This window comes from Plodia interpunctella, chromosome 25 (genome assembly GCF_027563975.2).
Source record: "Plodia interpunctella isolate USDA-ARS_2022_Savannah chromosome 25, ilPloInte3.2, whole genome shotgun sequence".
Taxonomy (NCBI): Eukaryota; Metazoa; Arthropoda; class Insecta; order Lepidoptera; family Pyralidae; genus Plodia; species Plodia interpunctella.
The window spans coordinates 6,679,415-6,698,266 of record NC_071318.1 but is presented as its reverse complement, the minus strand read 5'-3'; the positions used below and the strand labels follow the sequence as shown (position 1 = coordinate 6,698,266).

The 18,852-nt window shown below is 34.7% G+C and overlaps 1 protein-coding gene across 1 annotated transcript; it reads left to right on the top strand.

Annotated features, from left to right (window-relative positions):
* Positions 1 to 1,631: 1,631 nt before the first annotated feature.
* LOC128680727 (beta-1,3-galactosyltransferase 5-like) lies at positions 1,632 to 17,093 on the top strand. Its single transcript, XM_053764075.1, has 2 exons — positions 1,632 to 1,854; positions 11,903 to 17,093. The coding sequence occupies exon 2, from the start codon at positions 11,937 to 11,939 to the stop codon at positions 13,026 to 13,028; it is 1,092 nt and encodes a 363-aa protein (XP_053620050.1). The 5' UTR covers positions 1,632 to 1,854; positions 11,903 to 11,936; the 3' UTR covers positions 13,029 to 17,093.
* The last annotated feature ends 1,759 nt before the right edge of the window (positions 17,094 to 18,852 follow it).

The following is an 18,852-nucleotide window of genomic DNA, read 5'->3' as shown; positions in this document are numbered from 1 at the left end:
ACCTCAAAAAAGTTATAGCACACTTTAACATCGAAGTACTTATTAAATCTATGCACTTTAATCATTGCACTTTATATATTTTTCCTATTGGTCCAAGTATTTTTTGATTGGCATAACATACATACATTAGCAAATAAGTAGTATGCTGACAGAGATTAGAACATTACTGTAATGTTACTCTTAAGTTTTTTATGAATAACAGAGTATAGGTAGGTAAGTACCTTTATATTTTTATGTTTTTTAGAAGAAGAACCAAATCAAATCAAATCAAATCATTTATTCAGAAATTAGGCCTTCACAGGCACTTTTTCACGTCATAATCTAAATTAAATGATGTTTACCAAAGCTACAAACTACTAGCATTTCGGAACGACCACTGCTGAGAAGAAATGCCGAAAGAAACTCATTCAAACAGTGTTGGTCCCTATTATGCCAGAAGGGCTTACCATTTTTTATATATAAATTTATGTATAATTTTTATCAGTAATATAACATTAAGTACATAATAAAGTACATGGTCAAAAGGTATACTGAAACATATTATGATTGTGATCAAGTGCTGATGAAAGGAAAATATATATATACTTATATATATATGTATAATTAACCAAACAAAAAAAAAAAAACTTTTAATAAAAGATCGAGCTGACCAGTTCCCCCGGCAGCACCCGTTCACGAGTTGACGCGTGAGTCAGCCATCGCGAAGCTCAACCACAATAGAGGGAACCTCCCGACCCGATCCACGATGCCGCTACCGGTTTGACCATTTGAATGTGCATGACATACTCGATCTTCATAATCTAACATAATAGATACCTATGTTACTTTCAGACACTTGGAGATCACAAATCACGTATATGTTTTACAATAAATGTCAAAATATATGTAATAAACATGTCAAGAAAATATATAAATAATAATAAAAAAAAAAATAAAATCAAGTGTGAGAGGTGGAAGTTTTAGGAAGGGTCCAAGGTTTTTTATCATTTAAATAGTCGCTAATCGTGTAATAAGCATTAGCCATTAAAGCATTTTTAATATATGATTTAAATTTTGGCATTGGCAAGTTAATAGCCTCTACATGGAGTTTATTGAACAATTTAACACTTTGACCCACGAAAGACCGCCTAACCTTTTTAAGTCGGAATCTGTTCATACAAAGTTTATGCCTATTACGAGTGACTACACTGTTAACATCGCTCAATGTTTTATACAGGTGTAAGTTAGATTTAACAAAAATAAGTACGTCGAAGATGTACTGAGATGCAACAGTCATAATATTTATCGATTTGAATAATTCTCGCAAGGAATCCCGTGGCTTAAGCCCATAAATAAAACGAATTGCTCGTTTCTGTAAAACAAAAATTTTTCCTATGTCACATGAACAACTACTACACCATGGAATTAGTGGTACAGTAGGATGACTACTACCTACCTACTACTGGACCGCTGATATTTGTAACTCTATGAACATGCTAGACTGCCAGAGAAGGTAATATCATGGATTTAGTAAGTAGTTTGTTGTACGGAGTACTTACTAATTCCATGGGTAATACTAAACGCATCCGTCAAAGTCAAATGAGTGTCAATCTGTCATGTCGGTCATTGATGTGCCGTGCACGTCATGTCATGTCATTTCGTTGTTGTGGGCTGCGTGCGTCAGACGGTCAATCTTTTGATTGATTTGGTCCCTAGTACCAGGATAAATTTAGTCCTATGATTGGACAGGCTATGTGAAATCAAATCAAAGGCGCCTCACCGCGCTGTGTTTGTCTAAATTGTTACAGTGATAATCAAGCACCATTCAGTTTTCGATTCACGGGTCCCTTCTTCAGCAGGCGTCAACAAGTTATGGTGAGTAACATTTGCGTCAAGTCAGTAGTTATCTGCATTTTTTGTTGAGATATCCGCCCCCATTTTTTGCTTGATTTCTCGCTAACCATTGAGCTAAATCCTTGAATCAATCGAAGTTCTTTGTCATGGTTAATTGAGGCAAAAAGTGGTGGATTAGTTAGAGGATTAGTCTGGTTTTATTCTTAGTAGACATAAAGTCAGTTATTAATATGTAACACAACTACCAAGTTTTCACAAAAGTCGATGATTAGTACCTACTAATCATAGATTTTTGTAAGTCATAATTAACTATTGTTAAATTTATGAGGGAAATTGATTGCTCTTATCTGGTAGTCATTTACTGTGATTTTTATTTTTATCGCCAGAGCTCTGATATGCTACACTCCAAATGGTCTGTGGTCATGTGCATGTATTCTATATGTGAAAGTGTTTCCAAATTTAACTCATTATTAGTGCCATTTTCTTTTCTACTACCTTGATGATACCATGATTTCTTCAAATAGTAAATACACCATTGTGTATTTACTATTTCACGTCTTTATCCCTTACGGGGCAGACAGAGCCAGGAGTTGTGATAGTGGTAGGCCATATTCAGCTGTTTGGTGGACTTGTTGGTGGAAGTACATAAATTTATAATATCATAAGTATACACAGTGATAGCTTTCCAGCCTATCCCTTATGAAAATAATACAATACAAAATACTTTATTACACCTAAAGTTGCAAATAATACATCATCATCATCATCATTTTCAGCCTATATCAACCCACTGCTGGGTCGCACCTCGCTTTTTTCCCGCCACTCTATGGTCTTACATTTCTAAATTCAAAGTTCTTTGTTCAACTAATGATGATATATGTTTATGTATGTATATCACTTATTGATCTCAAAAATGTACTTAAAACAAAGTGTACCACCGACTTGCAAACCACAGGTGGAGAAGAAGCCGCACCACAGGTGAAATAATTACTGTAACCATCTACAAGACAACATTGTTCGCAAACATAATAAGTGGATCAAAAAACAATGCTTTGCCGACATGAATTTCCAGTAATATATGATGCAACACACAATCAATGTACTGATGAGAATACTAATGGTTATATAGTTACTTTTTTCGTCATTTTTACGTTGCTTGGGTACCATACTTACTAAATTATGCAGATTACACACTATCGCCGAACTCGACACATGGCGACGCGAATGTATTATGTTGAGAGTTGGATTTACGTCCAGTTCTTGCCCAGTTTCTTAACAAACAATGGTCGTAGATCTATCTAAAACAGTGACCTATGCTTTCATCTATAATCTATGATTATGTCTGCCTATGCTCTCATCAATTTCAGCCGAGCAGTGCTTTGTTGTGCTCTGTGGGCGAGGTGTGCAGGTTAGCATTTCGCTTCTCACCATCGAATCAATTCGAAACGAGACACAGCGAACCAATCACATTACATCATTATGACATAACGACGACCACACGGCAATGTCATTAGTTCGCTGCGTCTCACTTGGAATCGATTCGATGGTGAGAAGTGAAATGCTGACCTCACTAACCCTTCTGGTTTGAAGGGTGAGAGAGGCAATGTGAACACAGGCCACAGAGTACGGTGGCAAAAGATCCTAGGTCACAAAGTTGGCTTGTATCAGTGATTCTTATTGTATTGCTGGTGTCAATCACATTGATTACCTAATGGTAAGCTATCACCACAGTAGCTTACCTTTAGGTAATCTATGGGATTGTCATGCATGAAAAGACTCTTCAAAAAAGATTCTCTCTCATTCTTTTCCGCATGTTCCTAGTTGCATTCGGGGCTATGACACCACGAAACATCAGGTTCAGCATAAAAAATGATGCCTGCTTGTAGTCAACCCTCCTTGGGAATACTATTGTTACTTATCAACTGTCGAGCTTTGTTTACCTTAGTCGCGTTATGGAGTGGTCCTATTTTAGGGCGGGTACCACACGCCGCACCGTTTGATTGTTTGTCTATTATGCTATAAAATGACATGAAATCAGATTAACTAAGTACATACATACTGTCTCTCAATCTCGCGTGTTCCCGTAAAATTCGGAGTTGCAACGTCCTGGGTTTGCGTAAAAAATCAACCATAAAATTTTTGAAAAAATGGCTATGCTTTTACAACCGGCCTTTCCTATTTACTAATTACGTGCATACAATAGGTATCACGTGTTTATCCCCAAACCACGACACACACGCTGTCTTGCCCTGCGTGGCCTAACTCCTGCACCCTGAAGGATCTGTATGACGCCACATATACTGCTGCAACGGTGGAGTTTTATTGGACTTCACTAATAGTCACCGGGTAAACACGCTAATAAGAATCCCTTACCGGTTAGACGAGCCAAGAGTTATAAAACTTAAAAGGCCACGTCTAACTGTAAACCATGCATAGTCCATTTTTATATTGAAGATCAAACCAGATTGATCACAATTTAGCCTCTATTTAATTTGCCATCTGTCATGTTAAAATTTCTTTATCTGTATAGCCCCTATGTCCTCAATTTGTTCATTTCCATATCCTTGAATAGTTATGCGATAGACTGAAGAATGCATGTTATGATCTATTTGTAAATAAATTTGAATTTTCCATCTCGCAAAAAGACATTATCTAAACGTTTCCCTCACTACTGAGGATCGTGGCTCCTTCTGACTTTGTCAATCAGCTGTCTCCATCAATTGTGTTCAGTTGCTGGATGTATTGCAGCACATCTCCAGCTCTTGAGACATATGGTGTGTCTACCGCACGAGGCTCTGACCTCACTGTCTCTTTCTTTTCGTCGGTCACTATCAGGCGGTCCAAGTTGTCATCCCTACAAGACTTGTAAATGTTTTCCGAGTTCCAGATTTCATGTCTTGGATAACTAAAATGCCAACATTTCGTAATATTTTCTAGTATTTTTTTAATTACGTTAAAATTGTAGTAGTGGAATGGTGAAGTGACTGTAACAATCTTAATTACTTCCACAGATAGTAAATGACATATATAAGATAATCCTTACAATATACAATTATTCTTACATACTTATTAAAACAAAGTCCACTGTCGCGTCTGCCTATTCGCGATAAACTTAAAAACTACTTGCACGGATTTCGTGTGGTTTTCACCAATAGATTCCTGAGGAAGGTTTAGGTGTAATTTATTATGTTTTTACCCGAGCGAAGCCGGGACGGCCCGCTAGTGTAGTATATTACATTACCTAACAGGCAAACATACCTGATGGGACGACCCATCAGGTGGGCCACACGATTTAGGATCGAAAACGTGTGTAAGACGGCTTGCCTTTTATTCTTTGATACGTGTATGCGTAGTGCGACTATGCTATTTACAACTCACGATCGAGTCGATTCGCAGCGAGACACAGCGAACCAATCACAGTGCGCCATTGTGACGCAACGACAACCACACCGCAATGTGATTGGTTGGCTGTATTTTACTTCGAATCGATTCTATAGTAAGAAGTGAAATGAAACCCCACACTTCGCCCTTTCGCCCACGATAATGAATAACCGGCATGGAGTTGTTGTGTCGTCTGTTTAGAGTGCGGTCTGTTCCTGGTACGTGTTAGGTTACCACTGCGGTGTAATATAGTGTTGTGGTCACGACCATGCAAGGTTGTTACGATGGTTACCCACGCATGCATCCAGGGGGGCTACTATGAAACATGAAACACGTAGCACGTCGTTGTGTTCGACGTTTTCTCTTTTTTTGGGTGAATCTCCGAGCGTTTCGACCGCTGTGACCGCGCCCTCATTGTAAATTTTTAAAATTTTAACAAAGATTATAAAATCTTTTTAATTCTAAGTTTTACTATCTGACTTTAAAATCAGCGCTCGAAGCGCTCGGAGATTACCCCTTTTACGCGATGCGTACACGATATTGGAATTAGAGACAGTATGTGGACGTCAGTGACGTGCTACGTGTATGTTTCGTGGTAGGCCTTCAGTATGTAAAACATCGATAGTCATAATGTCTAGATGGTTTTGCAGTGGTGCTTTCAATCAAATCTTACAAATTAAATTTCATTTTCTCTTCCGCTTATTTTAATTAAGTCCACGTTGCTTCAGTTTTCATGACAATAAATTATTATGAGAAGCGTGAATTGATGGTGCACCCAGTATCGACTCCCAGCGAGGGAATTCCTCGGTTCACTTTATCAAATAATTATCAAAAATTACATTTTTATATAAAAAAAGCTATCGTCATCATTATTTATATATATTTTTTAATAAGTACTTATATACATAAAAGGTATTGATTGATTTATACATTTTTAACACAAGCTTTTATTGTTGTCAGAGATCTTATTGCATTCAATGTGTAACAAAAAAAGTCCGTACAGTAAACCTTTGGACTTTCCACGTCTGGAGCCGAACCTGGGTCATGTCATGCTTATAATAATGTCAAATTAACTAAAGAGTATCTGCTTCAAACTTGAGTTGCAAGATTCCACCTGAGACATAATTAAATTGCATGTTAAACAAGAGCAAGTGAAAAACTGGTGTCACTTCTATTTGCTTCGTCTTTTGTACAAAGAGGTAAGCGTTTGTGAGTTTGTATGTTTGAGGCGGGTAATCTCCGAAACTATCGAACCGATTTTAAAAATTCTTTCACCATTAGAATGGTACATTATCCAATATTGTTATAGGCTATATTTTATCTCAAAATTCGGAAGCCCCGGACAACATCTAGTAATTCCGTGATGTGCAATCATGTGCCGTAATGATAAATGCATCATTGCATTGGCGCGTGTCAGCTTGCCGCTATTGCAGTCAGTGTCAAAGCGCTCTCAAAACAGAACGTTAGCGGAAGGTGGCCAATAAATATCCCGTTTCCACAATAATAGTACTCGTAATACAATAGTGACGCGTGGTTCCGCCCTGGAATACGACCACTTAAAATCCTCCCGTGGATGTCTTACGAGGCGAAGGTATATAAAGCTTTGACAGCTATTTAGCTGCCAATGCTGCAAAGTTGTAAAATCACAGCTACACTACACCTACAGATGTAAGATAGATGTGATTTTACAACCGGTCTCCTACCTAACCTCAACCCTCTTTGGAAATGCTATTGTTGCATTTTAGCTGCCAAAGCTTATGTATCCCTAAGTCTGATGATATTCACGTATGTAGCAGTGGTGGTCCAGTAGTTAAGACTGTCCTTCCGTCATCGAAAAAGTCCCAGGTTCGAATCCTACTTGTGCCACATGACATGAGTTTGTATACCAATCTAATCCAATTTATTATATCCACCACAAGCAGTTAATCTCAAGTTAAGTCTATGAAAACAACTATACATGAGTCAGATTGGTATACAAACTCATGTGGTACGAGAAGGATTTTAACCTAAAACATTTCGATCCACAAGCGGGCGTCTTAACCATTACACCACCACAGCTTCAAGTTAGAGATCTATATAGATAGTTAATTTATTTGTAATACAGATAAATATATAAATACAATAAGTATTTATTTTGATGTATTCGACTGTAATAATTAATTAAAAACCGGGAAATCCACTGAAAACACTGTTTTCTTTATATTGTAATAAGATAAGTGCCTTGCCTACCTATTGTTTTTCTCGATCGGCGTCTGTGGCGAGAATTTACATAAAATATTTTGTAGCTTATAACAATAAGCCCTGTCAAAATCGGTCAATTGTATGTAACGCAACAGCGTTACATACAATTGACAGATTTTCGAGTTAAAACCATATCGTTCCGTGAAATACGATTATTGAACGGTGAATTTTCTACCCGGACTTTGGGCTTAGAGGCGTCGCAGCCGATAACACGCGAGGATGAGGGAAATATTTTTTTCAAATCATAAGAAAATTCGCGGTAGTATAAGAAATACAACAATTTATTTTACTTAGAAACTTTTGATATTATTACAACGTGTCGACTTAATGATATAGCAGACACGAGGTCCACTCGATTACGTTTTCATTTCAACCGAGAGTTTAAATAAAATATACTTACTAGAATGACGAATGATCAGGTCACGATTTCGGGACGACCTTGGGAGGCCTTGACGTATCATTAAGATGATGAATCAGGAAGATGAGTCAAGGGCGCAATCCCTTTTCATAGTTAGTAATTATCTGTGCTTTTTTGGGTTTAAGAATGTGATAATTATTGCCGTATCAGCCTTCGAAGTCTTCTTCAACGTAAATATCATCATTAAATACAATAATTTCCATAAAATTTTATTTTTGTATACTTTTAAGTTTTTGCTGAAACATTCTAAAGAGTCTTTGTTAAGTGTTAAAAAATCATCAATGTAAAAACTCCATGAAAAAGTTCGTCGCATATCTCTCGTCTGAATGTGTTCTTGGTTTCTTCCTCATTCATTATGCGTGGGAGTTCAGCTCTACTTTCTATTTTTTCTTCTCCACTTTGTATGGTCTTAGGCATCCTTAGTAGTCTAATCATTGGCACGCATAGATATGCGTAGACAAAGAAAATTCCTTCAAGACGTGCGCACTTTCTGGGCACTATGCGACCAGGAAACATTTTGCGAAATGGGATACCTATATTTACAAATATATATCGATCGTTAATCATCTCACTCAACACCGATATCCACGTGTCCAATGTCTTGAGAGGTTAAGGACCGGTCGCCGACGCCATCTGGCATTACCATAACATGATCGTGAAATCTTTACTTTATCTATGGTTTAACTGCGTATGCTGCGATAATAGCAATCGTTGTTATGGTATATATAATAGGTAGAGATAATCTTGTTTCCGAATTCTGGAAATAAACTTTGGAGATTTTCATTGATATACATATCTATTTTCGACCATAAGGTACATTTTCCCGTGGCATGTCACATTTTGTGAATACCTCAGTTAAAAGTCTCTTTGATGTTTTGTAAATATGACCCAGTTTCCCGTTCGGGAGCACGTTGGCTAAAATATTTTATGCCTGCTATACACTATCGGTAAACAGTTCGCGAAACTTTGCCGGTTCGGCATACATTGCAAGTTTTTCATTACGATTAAATTAAAATCTATCATTGTGATCATTCATTCATTAAATAGTGTCGTGATCTGTATGAATTCGGTGATCAAGTATTTAACTTTGTGATAAGCTTTTAATGCTATGAACTCACTGGGCTTAAGGACGCCAACGAATGTATTTCTAACGCTGTTTATCATTATAATGTTTAAAGAGATGGTAATGCATATGTTGGTGTTCGTTTGCTTATGCTAAATGTGTACGAACGAAGTTAAAAGTGGAATCTAATTATGGATAAAACAATGAAGTTCATTAAATCAAATTGCAAATTGAATCAAGAAATAAGGAGTTTTACACTACTTCCCAATAAGAAGTGTTCTGTAGGTATATTGTTTATACTCTCAAGCAAACAGACACTGAGTTCATATTATATAGTCTTATAACTTAATATCTTCGTGAATTTACTGTTATTCCGAAACACAAAAGCGACCGCAGAATTCAAGTCAGTTTGCAGTAAATATAGTATTTAATTTGTGGTGTGTCAAGATTGTGTGCTCAGTCTGCGTGCATCTAATCTGGCGAACATTCTGGAATTATATTATCTACGCAGATTCTAGGGTATCGATTGATTTGTTAGATCATTCATATTTTACTACCTCAGTTAGCTTTCCACGTATTTGCGATGGCACAGGTTAATTCCTGATCCTGATAGACATTAATGGCATTCTTAAAGAGGGCCGACGTCAGACAGGACTTAAATCACTGCTGTAAGTTCGAAATTAGAAAAAAATAAATAACGCATTTCGTATGCTGTGTCTCCAGTTTTCCTATCTGTTTTGTAATCAAAATTACCAGTTATATGAAATCCATGATCCATGATCCACTTCTCGACTTGTATTCGAATTAAAACGTTGCACGCATATGTTTTACATAATTTGGAGTCTATTGAAAATTCCATAGCATATATGGACGAACTTTTTATCTTTCTTATCGTGTGTGTTATTGCTAACACTGGTGTCAGATTTTATTCAAGTTGTCTAAACGCATCTGACATGACTTACGACTATCTGCCGAGAGATTGGTCATGTTTTGCTCGTGATATAGTTTAGAAGTACATCAAAATAGATATACTTATGTGGAACAAAAAACGAAAGGCTAACACGCAATGCAACTGATACTTCTCACTGATCACCTATCGCGTAACGGTACTTGCCCAATATTGGTAGACAGTCATTTCGTACAGAGAAATTGCAGTTAGATAATTAATTATCGTGATTTAGACTCGCTCTTGCAATAGATATGATGGATGAACCTTGGGTTTGTTTTGTCTTGTGTTGTTTGTTTGTGTGTGTAATGATTTCTATCGTATATTACAATTACATTATTTAATATCGGCTAACATATTGTGAATTTTGCTTATAATTTGCTACGCGTCCAGTGCTAGCGAAAATTTACGTCTCTGAGGGAGATTTTGTTTGTTATTAGATGTTATATACATAATAATAAAATTTTGTACAGCATCCACCCCAAAAATCGCAGTATTTAAATAAAAATTAAAAATGGTCCCAAATTACTGCCTTGCGGACCTCCAGGTATATGCTTTCATTTAAAGATAGTCTACAGTCATTAGATCATGTGTCATATTTGATTGCAGTTTCAGTATTTTGCATATTCTCATTGGGCCCTCGCCCACCTTGACATGTTCAATACGCTAATAAATAAATTACGTGGCCACTTCAAATAGACAATCAAACTAAAGTCGTAACTCAATTCCTCAACCTTCATGTTTCCAATAAAATTGACGTTTACCTCACGAGTACAAAACGTTTATATGTGCAAATAAAACCTTGAGTTTACCAACAGACTTACATGTAAAGAAAAAAGTCACAGTGGTGAAATTACATAGGCGCAGTTGTCTTGCGCATTTGCAATTTATAAAGACTTCGCTCTCTATTCATCGTGTACCTATTTGCTTAATAAATAAATATATCACGGAAAGATTTGATCGATTACAATTGTTATGTGTAAGTAGTGTGATCTTGTAACGATGTTATAATCAAAGTAAAGGTCAAAGTCAAAATTATTCAAAATTCGGATGATTATACATCAATCATGGCGTCAAAAAGTTAACCGTCGACTTCTACACTGCGGTAAATAAAAAGTGCGTGACTAAATATCTCTTGGTGCGTACGAGTATTTTGGAAGCTATGTTTCTTGGTCACGACGTTCACGACACGAGGTATTTGAGAATGACTGCATTTATAAATAAATAATTGGTAAGGACATGGTAAGGATGTGTTAGGATTTTCTTTCATTGTCACCGGTGAGTTCTTTATGAGATTTTGGACTATGAACTACTAAATAACTATAGTGTTGTTTGACGGCGGTTGTTTATTAATAAAGTTTTCGAAAGATCATGAAATCTCTAAAAACTAGGTTCGAAAATGGCATGACTATGTTCTAAAGCAAATTGTTGACGTCAATACATACATTTATATCCTTCCAACCCACCAAACCGTATTGGAACCGCCCGCACTCCTTATTCATCCAGCTATCCGCCAGTGAAGTATATTAAAATAATTATTTATTTTATCTATGATGGTGGTCATGTACTGAAGAGTAAAGAAACTCTTATTTCATCAAATGTTAAGTTCAGTCTTATTGCTACTATCTTGGTGAACTTTTCCAATGTCACACTTCAAAGTCATATTTTAAATATGTACACAACTGTAAAGACTTCAAGGTGGCACAAAATGTGCATATGATTTTTCCATTCCATTGTAGCCGGTAGGTAGTCACGGAATCAAAAATCTTGTAATTAATGCAGTCACTATAAACAACTATATTTATTTATTTATTTCATGTTCTTGATTTTGTAAATATATAAAAAATATTTAATTTAATGATAAAATTTAATGACTGAAAATATCTTTTTAAATAGAAGAAACAAAAACGAAGGTGGGATTGGATAAATAGTTAAATTCTATTGAACTCTAAAATTTAAATCTTGTTAGTTTTGTTGAATTGTCGTAAAGTAGTTAACCAATAACATTTATCTATTCCAGTCATACGAGGCGCTTGTGGTGAGGTGAGGCCGCGATGGGCGCGGTGCGGCGCTCCCATGTGGCTGCGCTTGCAATAGTCACTGCTCTACTGCTGTTCCTGCTGACCCGCCTCCCCCCGCCCGCCGCCCTGCCACTGCCCCCCGCACCGCAAGTCTACCGCGACACCACAACGGCCCCTCCCACACCGGTAACCAACAAAACCACTGCAGCTCCACCACTAACGTCCCCTATAGCCCCAGTCAAATCTGTCCCAGTGAGTCCTGTGAGTCCTCCGAAAGCCGCAGCTAAAAATGGCTCTCTTCCAGTCCTGACCGGTGATGTATACGTTGCCGGTCATGAAAAACCTCATCCGGAACTTTGTCCTTCTTTAGGCGCAAAGCTACGGCTGCTAATACTCGTCACTTCCGCACCTTCGCATTCCGCTGCCAGAGACGCAGTACGGATGACTTGGGGACATTTTGCGGTTCGCTCCGATATAGCTTTCGCTTTTGTCATCGGAGTTCCACCGGACACTATGAGACCTGCGATCGAAGCTGAAGATACGTTATACGGGGATATCATCGTCGGACGCTTCATGGACTCTTACTCGAATCTCACGCTAAAGACTCTCTCGATGCTCGAATGGGTGGACACCTACTGCCCGCGAGTCCAAAGATTGCTCAAAACTGATGACGACATGTTCATCAACGTACCCAAATTGATAGAGTTTATGAAAGCGCCGTCAAGGGTGAACGCGACTAAAACTATTTGGGGAAAAGTCGTAAAGAAATCGCTGCCTAAACGGACGAGTCGATCGAAGTACTTCGTTTCACCGCTACAGTTTCCCGGCAAGGTGTTCCCAGATTTCACGACCGGCCCAGCGTATTTGCTAACGACCGACGTCATAAGGCTTATTTTAGCGGCGGCCCCAAGCCAGCCGTATTTGAGACTAGAAGATGTGTTTATTACGGGTGTTCTTGGGAACAAACTTGGCATAAAAAGGCAGCATGCTACAGAGTTTTATAATAGGAAAATAGCGCATCCGTGCGCGGTGCAAAGAGGCGTATCTGTCCATATGGTGAGATACCATGAGCAGTTCGATCTTTGGAGGAAGTTGCTCGACGGCAAAATGAAGTGTGCGAGCTAGTCTGCAAGGGAGTTCGGGATCCTGACAGAATCTCGAACTGCTTGTATATTTGTATTATTTTTAACTCTTTATTTATATTGAAGTGTATTTTTGTATTCGATATTGTTGGAGACGACGTATAGATGACGCCAGTACTTTAGAGCTCCTTTAGGTACTTTTAATAATTTGTTTTCAATATGCTCATGATTGTAGAATTGCGCTTTGTTCATGTGAACGCGAATATATCGAACAACACTTATCAATTCTAAATGCTTATTAATTTTAACTAATTTTGATCAAGATGTTAAGAGTCGAACAAAGTATAGCTATATAGTCTCCAATATTAATTATTTTTGTTTCAGTAAAAATGATTTGCCATTTGTAAGTACCTTATACGTTGGACAGTTTAGGGAGCTCCATAGTACACTCACAATATATGATAATATAATTTTTTTAGTTACTTTTTGATATTTTTATCTCAATCAAATATCATGTTATTTTGCAAGCGATATTTTTATTGACGTTTAGATTTATATATAACAAATAATACACTGGACAGTAAACTATGTGTATATTGGCGTTAAAAAAATTAAAACGGCCCAAAAATTATAAATTGGATTTAGCTGCCTAAATGGAAATTAATGTTTAAATAGAGATTTAAATATTATATAACTATTCTTACTCAAACTCATACTCAATGTTATGACTGTTTTATATAATCGTATGGTACAATAAATATTAGTGTCTATTATTGCCTAAGGAAATGTTTAGATTAATAAATTATATGAGACGAGAAATCTTTAATCGTGGTCATACCGAATCAGTTACATGAATGATGCTTTTTTAAAATATTAAACCTGTGAATATTGTCTGGAAATATACTTATGACACTAAAGTTCTGTTAATTAGGAAATAGCTTATTTATTTTTATTATAGAATTATGACGAATTTGCTAGTGTTTTATAATGTTATTAATTATTAAGTATCTTAACTAATGAGATCCATATTTTTGTACGCAATGCACGGAGAATGGCAATGTGTCCGACTTTTGGGGAAAACGCATTATCAGCGGAGTTCATGTTTTTAATATAATTGTTGCTACTCACTTTATGTTTGTTACTTTATTTATTAGAGAACACATACATAAAAAACAGTAAAATAAAAAAATATAAGCCTACAAAGTCGAACTTATCCCAAAATGGCCTATTATTGAATATACTTTTATGGATATTTGTTACAAGAAATGAATAAATAATTCAATGTAGCATTCATCAATTTACCGTTTGCTCAATTTACCTTGACAGTTTCTTTACGCTATATTCTCGTCTAAAATTCATTCCGAAAATGCATTTATATTTTTGAAAGCTTTATATTTTTATAACTATTATAATTATTTTATACTCTATACATATTTGTGACTGAGGAATTGTTTTACTGTTTATACTTTACAGATATAAGTATTTTTAAACGCATATTTAAAAAATCACATTATTAAAAATAATCACACTATTCGAAGAATAAAGACGCAATGCAAGTAAGAATATAAATACAATCTTATTTATTTTACTAAATAAACATCTAAAATTAATGTTTAGAACAAAATACAGCTCAAATAGCTAATTAATAAGGCATAATATTCCAATTTTAAATTTTTTAAATATATTTGATGTTATGATTGAACGTGTGAATAGTGGTGATCGAATAGTGAAATCGGGCAGTTTGATGTGCTGTTAACTGTACATACGGCATTTGAAAAATAAAATGGATCTTATTAGTTGACATTATTTAGAGATCTGATGATAGATCTAACTGTACTTAGTCGAATATTAGATATAGATTAAGACCTTTTGAATGTGGTAGTAATTTTGTAGTTAGTTTGATAATAAACACATTTATTCCAGTGAATGAAATGTGACAAGCTGTGTATATAATCTTAGTACCTAGCAAATGTACTGACGAAAAAATGTAAACACGTTTTTTTAAATAATTATTTAAATTATTTTAAAGACATCTCGCTCAAAAATGAATTTGCAAAAAAAATAAAATAACTATAAATACCTGAACTTTTTGTGATTGGTTAATAAAATGTCTCAATATAAAAATATAAACTACAAAAAGTATGCTTTATTTGAAATATTAACAAATCAAAATCGCACCACATATTTTTATCGATATTTTTAGTCATTGTATGTTTTGGAGTTTGTGTATATTTGGCAGAGCCAAAAATATATCCTCTATTTTTTTTAAATATTATTCAGATTTAGATTAAACTTTTATACTTTTTGTATATGTATAATTTAATTAGAAACTAAACATATCTGGTAGCAATATTTACTTTTATTAAACATGTAGGTATTTTAAAATATATATGCGGAACAAATACATGATGGTTTATATTGTGATTGTTTACAATTTTTCGTCGATTTGATGCCAATTAGGAATAAAAAAAGTCTTATAAGTATGTTTCTAGGTTGTGTTACGAACTGCGATCAAATGTTGCCATAAAGAACACAAATATATTGTATTGTAATGAATGTTGTAAATAAGCGTCATATTCATTAAATTAAAACACGAATTTAGTATGTACATTTTTTTATTTTATAAATTTTGTCAAAGCTATTGTAATGGGATTGTATATAATGATGAATTATAGTCGATTTCTGGGACTTTAGGGGAAACTGGTACAATCGCCTCGAATGTTTCTCACTCGAATGAAAACAAAATAATTGTCGCGTTCAGACAATGGTTGTCAATCAACGCGTGCGTTCCGATGCTAAAATATTTATGTGTAAAACACAGATTAAGTTATAACAGCTATTGATTTTCGTTTTCTTTAAAACAGATGCTTGTGTTATTACTTTAAAACAGTTACAATACAGGGGTATATAGTAATATCAGTATTGTAGCTATTTTAATGAATATGGAATTCTAAATTTGACTAAGTCGGCTCCTGTGTTTTAAACGGTTATATGTCAGAATTTCTATTTTTTTATGAATTACAAGTGTAATTCAAGAAAGTGTAATTCATAAAAAAATATAAATTATTACAACTTTCTAAATTCCATTTGGATTTTATAGAAGTGGTGCTTGTATTGCCGATATGTAATATTTTCTATTGTTAAATAAATATTTACGCATATTAATTAAAATTTAGTTAGCATAAAACTAAACGCAATTGAAATTGATTGATCATCGGCGCTTTCTAAGTGAGTTTAAGAATAGGTGGTGAGTAGATAGAAAATCAACCTTTCTTATAATTTATAAATTTTTTTTAAAAGGTTTTACAGGATGGAATTCGTAAACGTCGTCAATGAACACCAAGTAGTAAATTTTACTCGAACATTCCTCTTGATGTGTATTCAAAAGACAAAATTGTGTTCAAGTTTTTTAAAAATTTGTTTAGGTACTACTTGGTAATTAAGGTTTAATGTATGGGAAAGTTTATTTAAGTATTTAACTTTTACCAGCACATGAAAATGGTGGATTTAGCTTAACCTGTTAAGTGATGACCAGCAAAGACGAAATAATCGCAAGAATTAATTCTAACGTCAACAATAAAAGAAAAAGTAGTTTTGTTTTTTTTTATTATTCTATTAATATCATATTAATCTACTCATCACCGAGTGAACTATCAACAATTTCTTTAAAAAAATATTTTTAAACGCCAACAGACTTTTAATAACATCATATGGACATGAGGCGCAACATAAAAGAAAAATAAAATTGTATATCAATCAAAATTTCTTGAACTTTCCATACCAAGTTTTGTCTGTCAAAATGTATGGAATAGCAATGTTTGTAATTACTTGCTGTAGATAGGTATCTGTGGATCTATTACCTATGTTTCATTATTTAGATTTTGCTGAATTTCGGCTGGTGTATGAAATACACCTGTATGTTATATTAGGTGAAATGATTGTATTCCAGGTATCTCTAGTTCGATTGTACACTTAGCTTGATTGTACACGTTAATATCGACATTATTATATTGAATATTTTTATTAGATCTGTGTTTATTCCATTTTTAATCAGTACAATTATGAATTGGGGAAATAACTATTTATTATAATACATAGATAAAAATACTGTTTTGTGTTTTTATATTCTCCTGCCTCGGGTAGATGCTTGATTAGAATTTAGACGAGATCGTAGTCATGTCAGAAGTATTTAGGCGATTTGAAAGAATGTCACACAAATTTTAAACTTTCCAAAGATTGGTTTATTTGTTAATGAATGGGAGACGGTTTAAAAAGTGTTGGTAGTAAAAAAGCAATCTATTCAAATGTCTGTAACTATGCGTGAAGCATAAAATAATACATAAAATCCGGTATAGCTTGTTAAGAAAAAACTTTGTCGAATCTAATGTACTTATTTGGATAGGTCGTCTTATTTCATCGCTTAAAGATTCGGTATATTCCAATACAACGTGCGTGTGCTCTGAGGGCCACTCTCTCGAATTTCTTTGAAAACATGTTCAGGATTTAGTGAAGATTCCCAAAGAATTGTGAAAGTTGGAACCAGATTTTGTGAAAATCAAATAAGGGAATTATGGGCTTTAAAGTTGGACCCTCAATCCGCACATAGAGGATTGAGGGTCCACTTGTACCGGATAAACTAAGGGCACTAAAGAAAAAGTCTTTACGCCAAAATGTAAGATAATGCCAAGCAAAAATTGCGGACACAAGAAATTACAAGAAAAACATTGTATTATTTTCCATACCTGCGTTCAAAATGGACCCTCACGTGGAAAGATTATTACGCTTATAATAACAAAACCATTAACTTCTGGCTACTCTTTGAAACCCTATATTATAGTATATAAATTGTGACATTTTGTGAAAGAAATAACAGATCACGATATCATGTTGGTTAAAAATTATCACCTAGTTAAAATTCGGACCCTCAGTCGTCCACTTTTTGGTTTTCGTTTTGTTTCGCTTAACGTATGATAGCTAACAAAAACACAAAATTGTCTCCTTTTGTGGAAAAAAATGTGCTACAAATACAGTACCATTGGTTAATAAAAACATCTTTTATTGTATAAGAAAATCAATTTTAATTTAGTATGAAAATAATGAAATAGGGTGACAACATTTTGCATAACTTACTAAAAATTATTACTAAAAATAGCTTTTTCAGAATGTTTTTTTTAAATGTCTAAAATTTGTAATGGAAGCAGCGTTGGACTTCATTTACCCTTTTAAATTGCAGCATAGATTAATAAATGTAGAGTTATCGGTATTAATAAACTTGGTTCGATTTTTCTCTTATTATCATCATAACATTGGAAATTACTATTTATTAAAACATGACATTTGTAATGACCAATACTATCTGAAAAGGGTGGAGGAACAAATTCAATAGCTCCGATGAGTTCATATACCTTTGATTTTATTCTTATTGTATATGGAATATTCAATAAGCAATGCTCACCGGTACCGTTTAAGTCAACTGTAATTATAACGTGTAATTCGTAATTTACAGATACGTTAGAGCCACAATGAAGACATAACTTCGATGATTCGTCAAAACAAATCGCGTCCTCCAAAGACTCAATCCCAAAAACGGATAACATATCCAAATTGAGTGGTAAGAAAGCAAATTGTCTTTCAATTGAAATCGATGTACAAAACTCGTTAACACATCGTTTTGAAAATAAGGCACTATAAAAATGATTCAAAAGAACAGTTTCATGAAAACTTGCCACATTACTTTGGCAATCAACAATAACGACGTCGTTATTTAATTTTAGTAAAGATTCTTTAAAGTAATGTTTGAGTGCTAAATCTGCTCGGATTTTGTATGGATCGTAACTTATTGTTGTACCTGCCAAACATTTAATGTA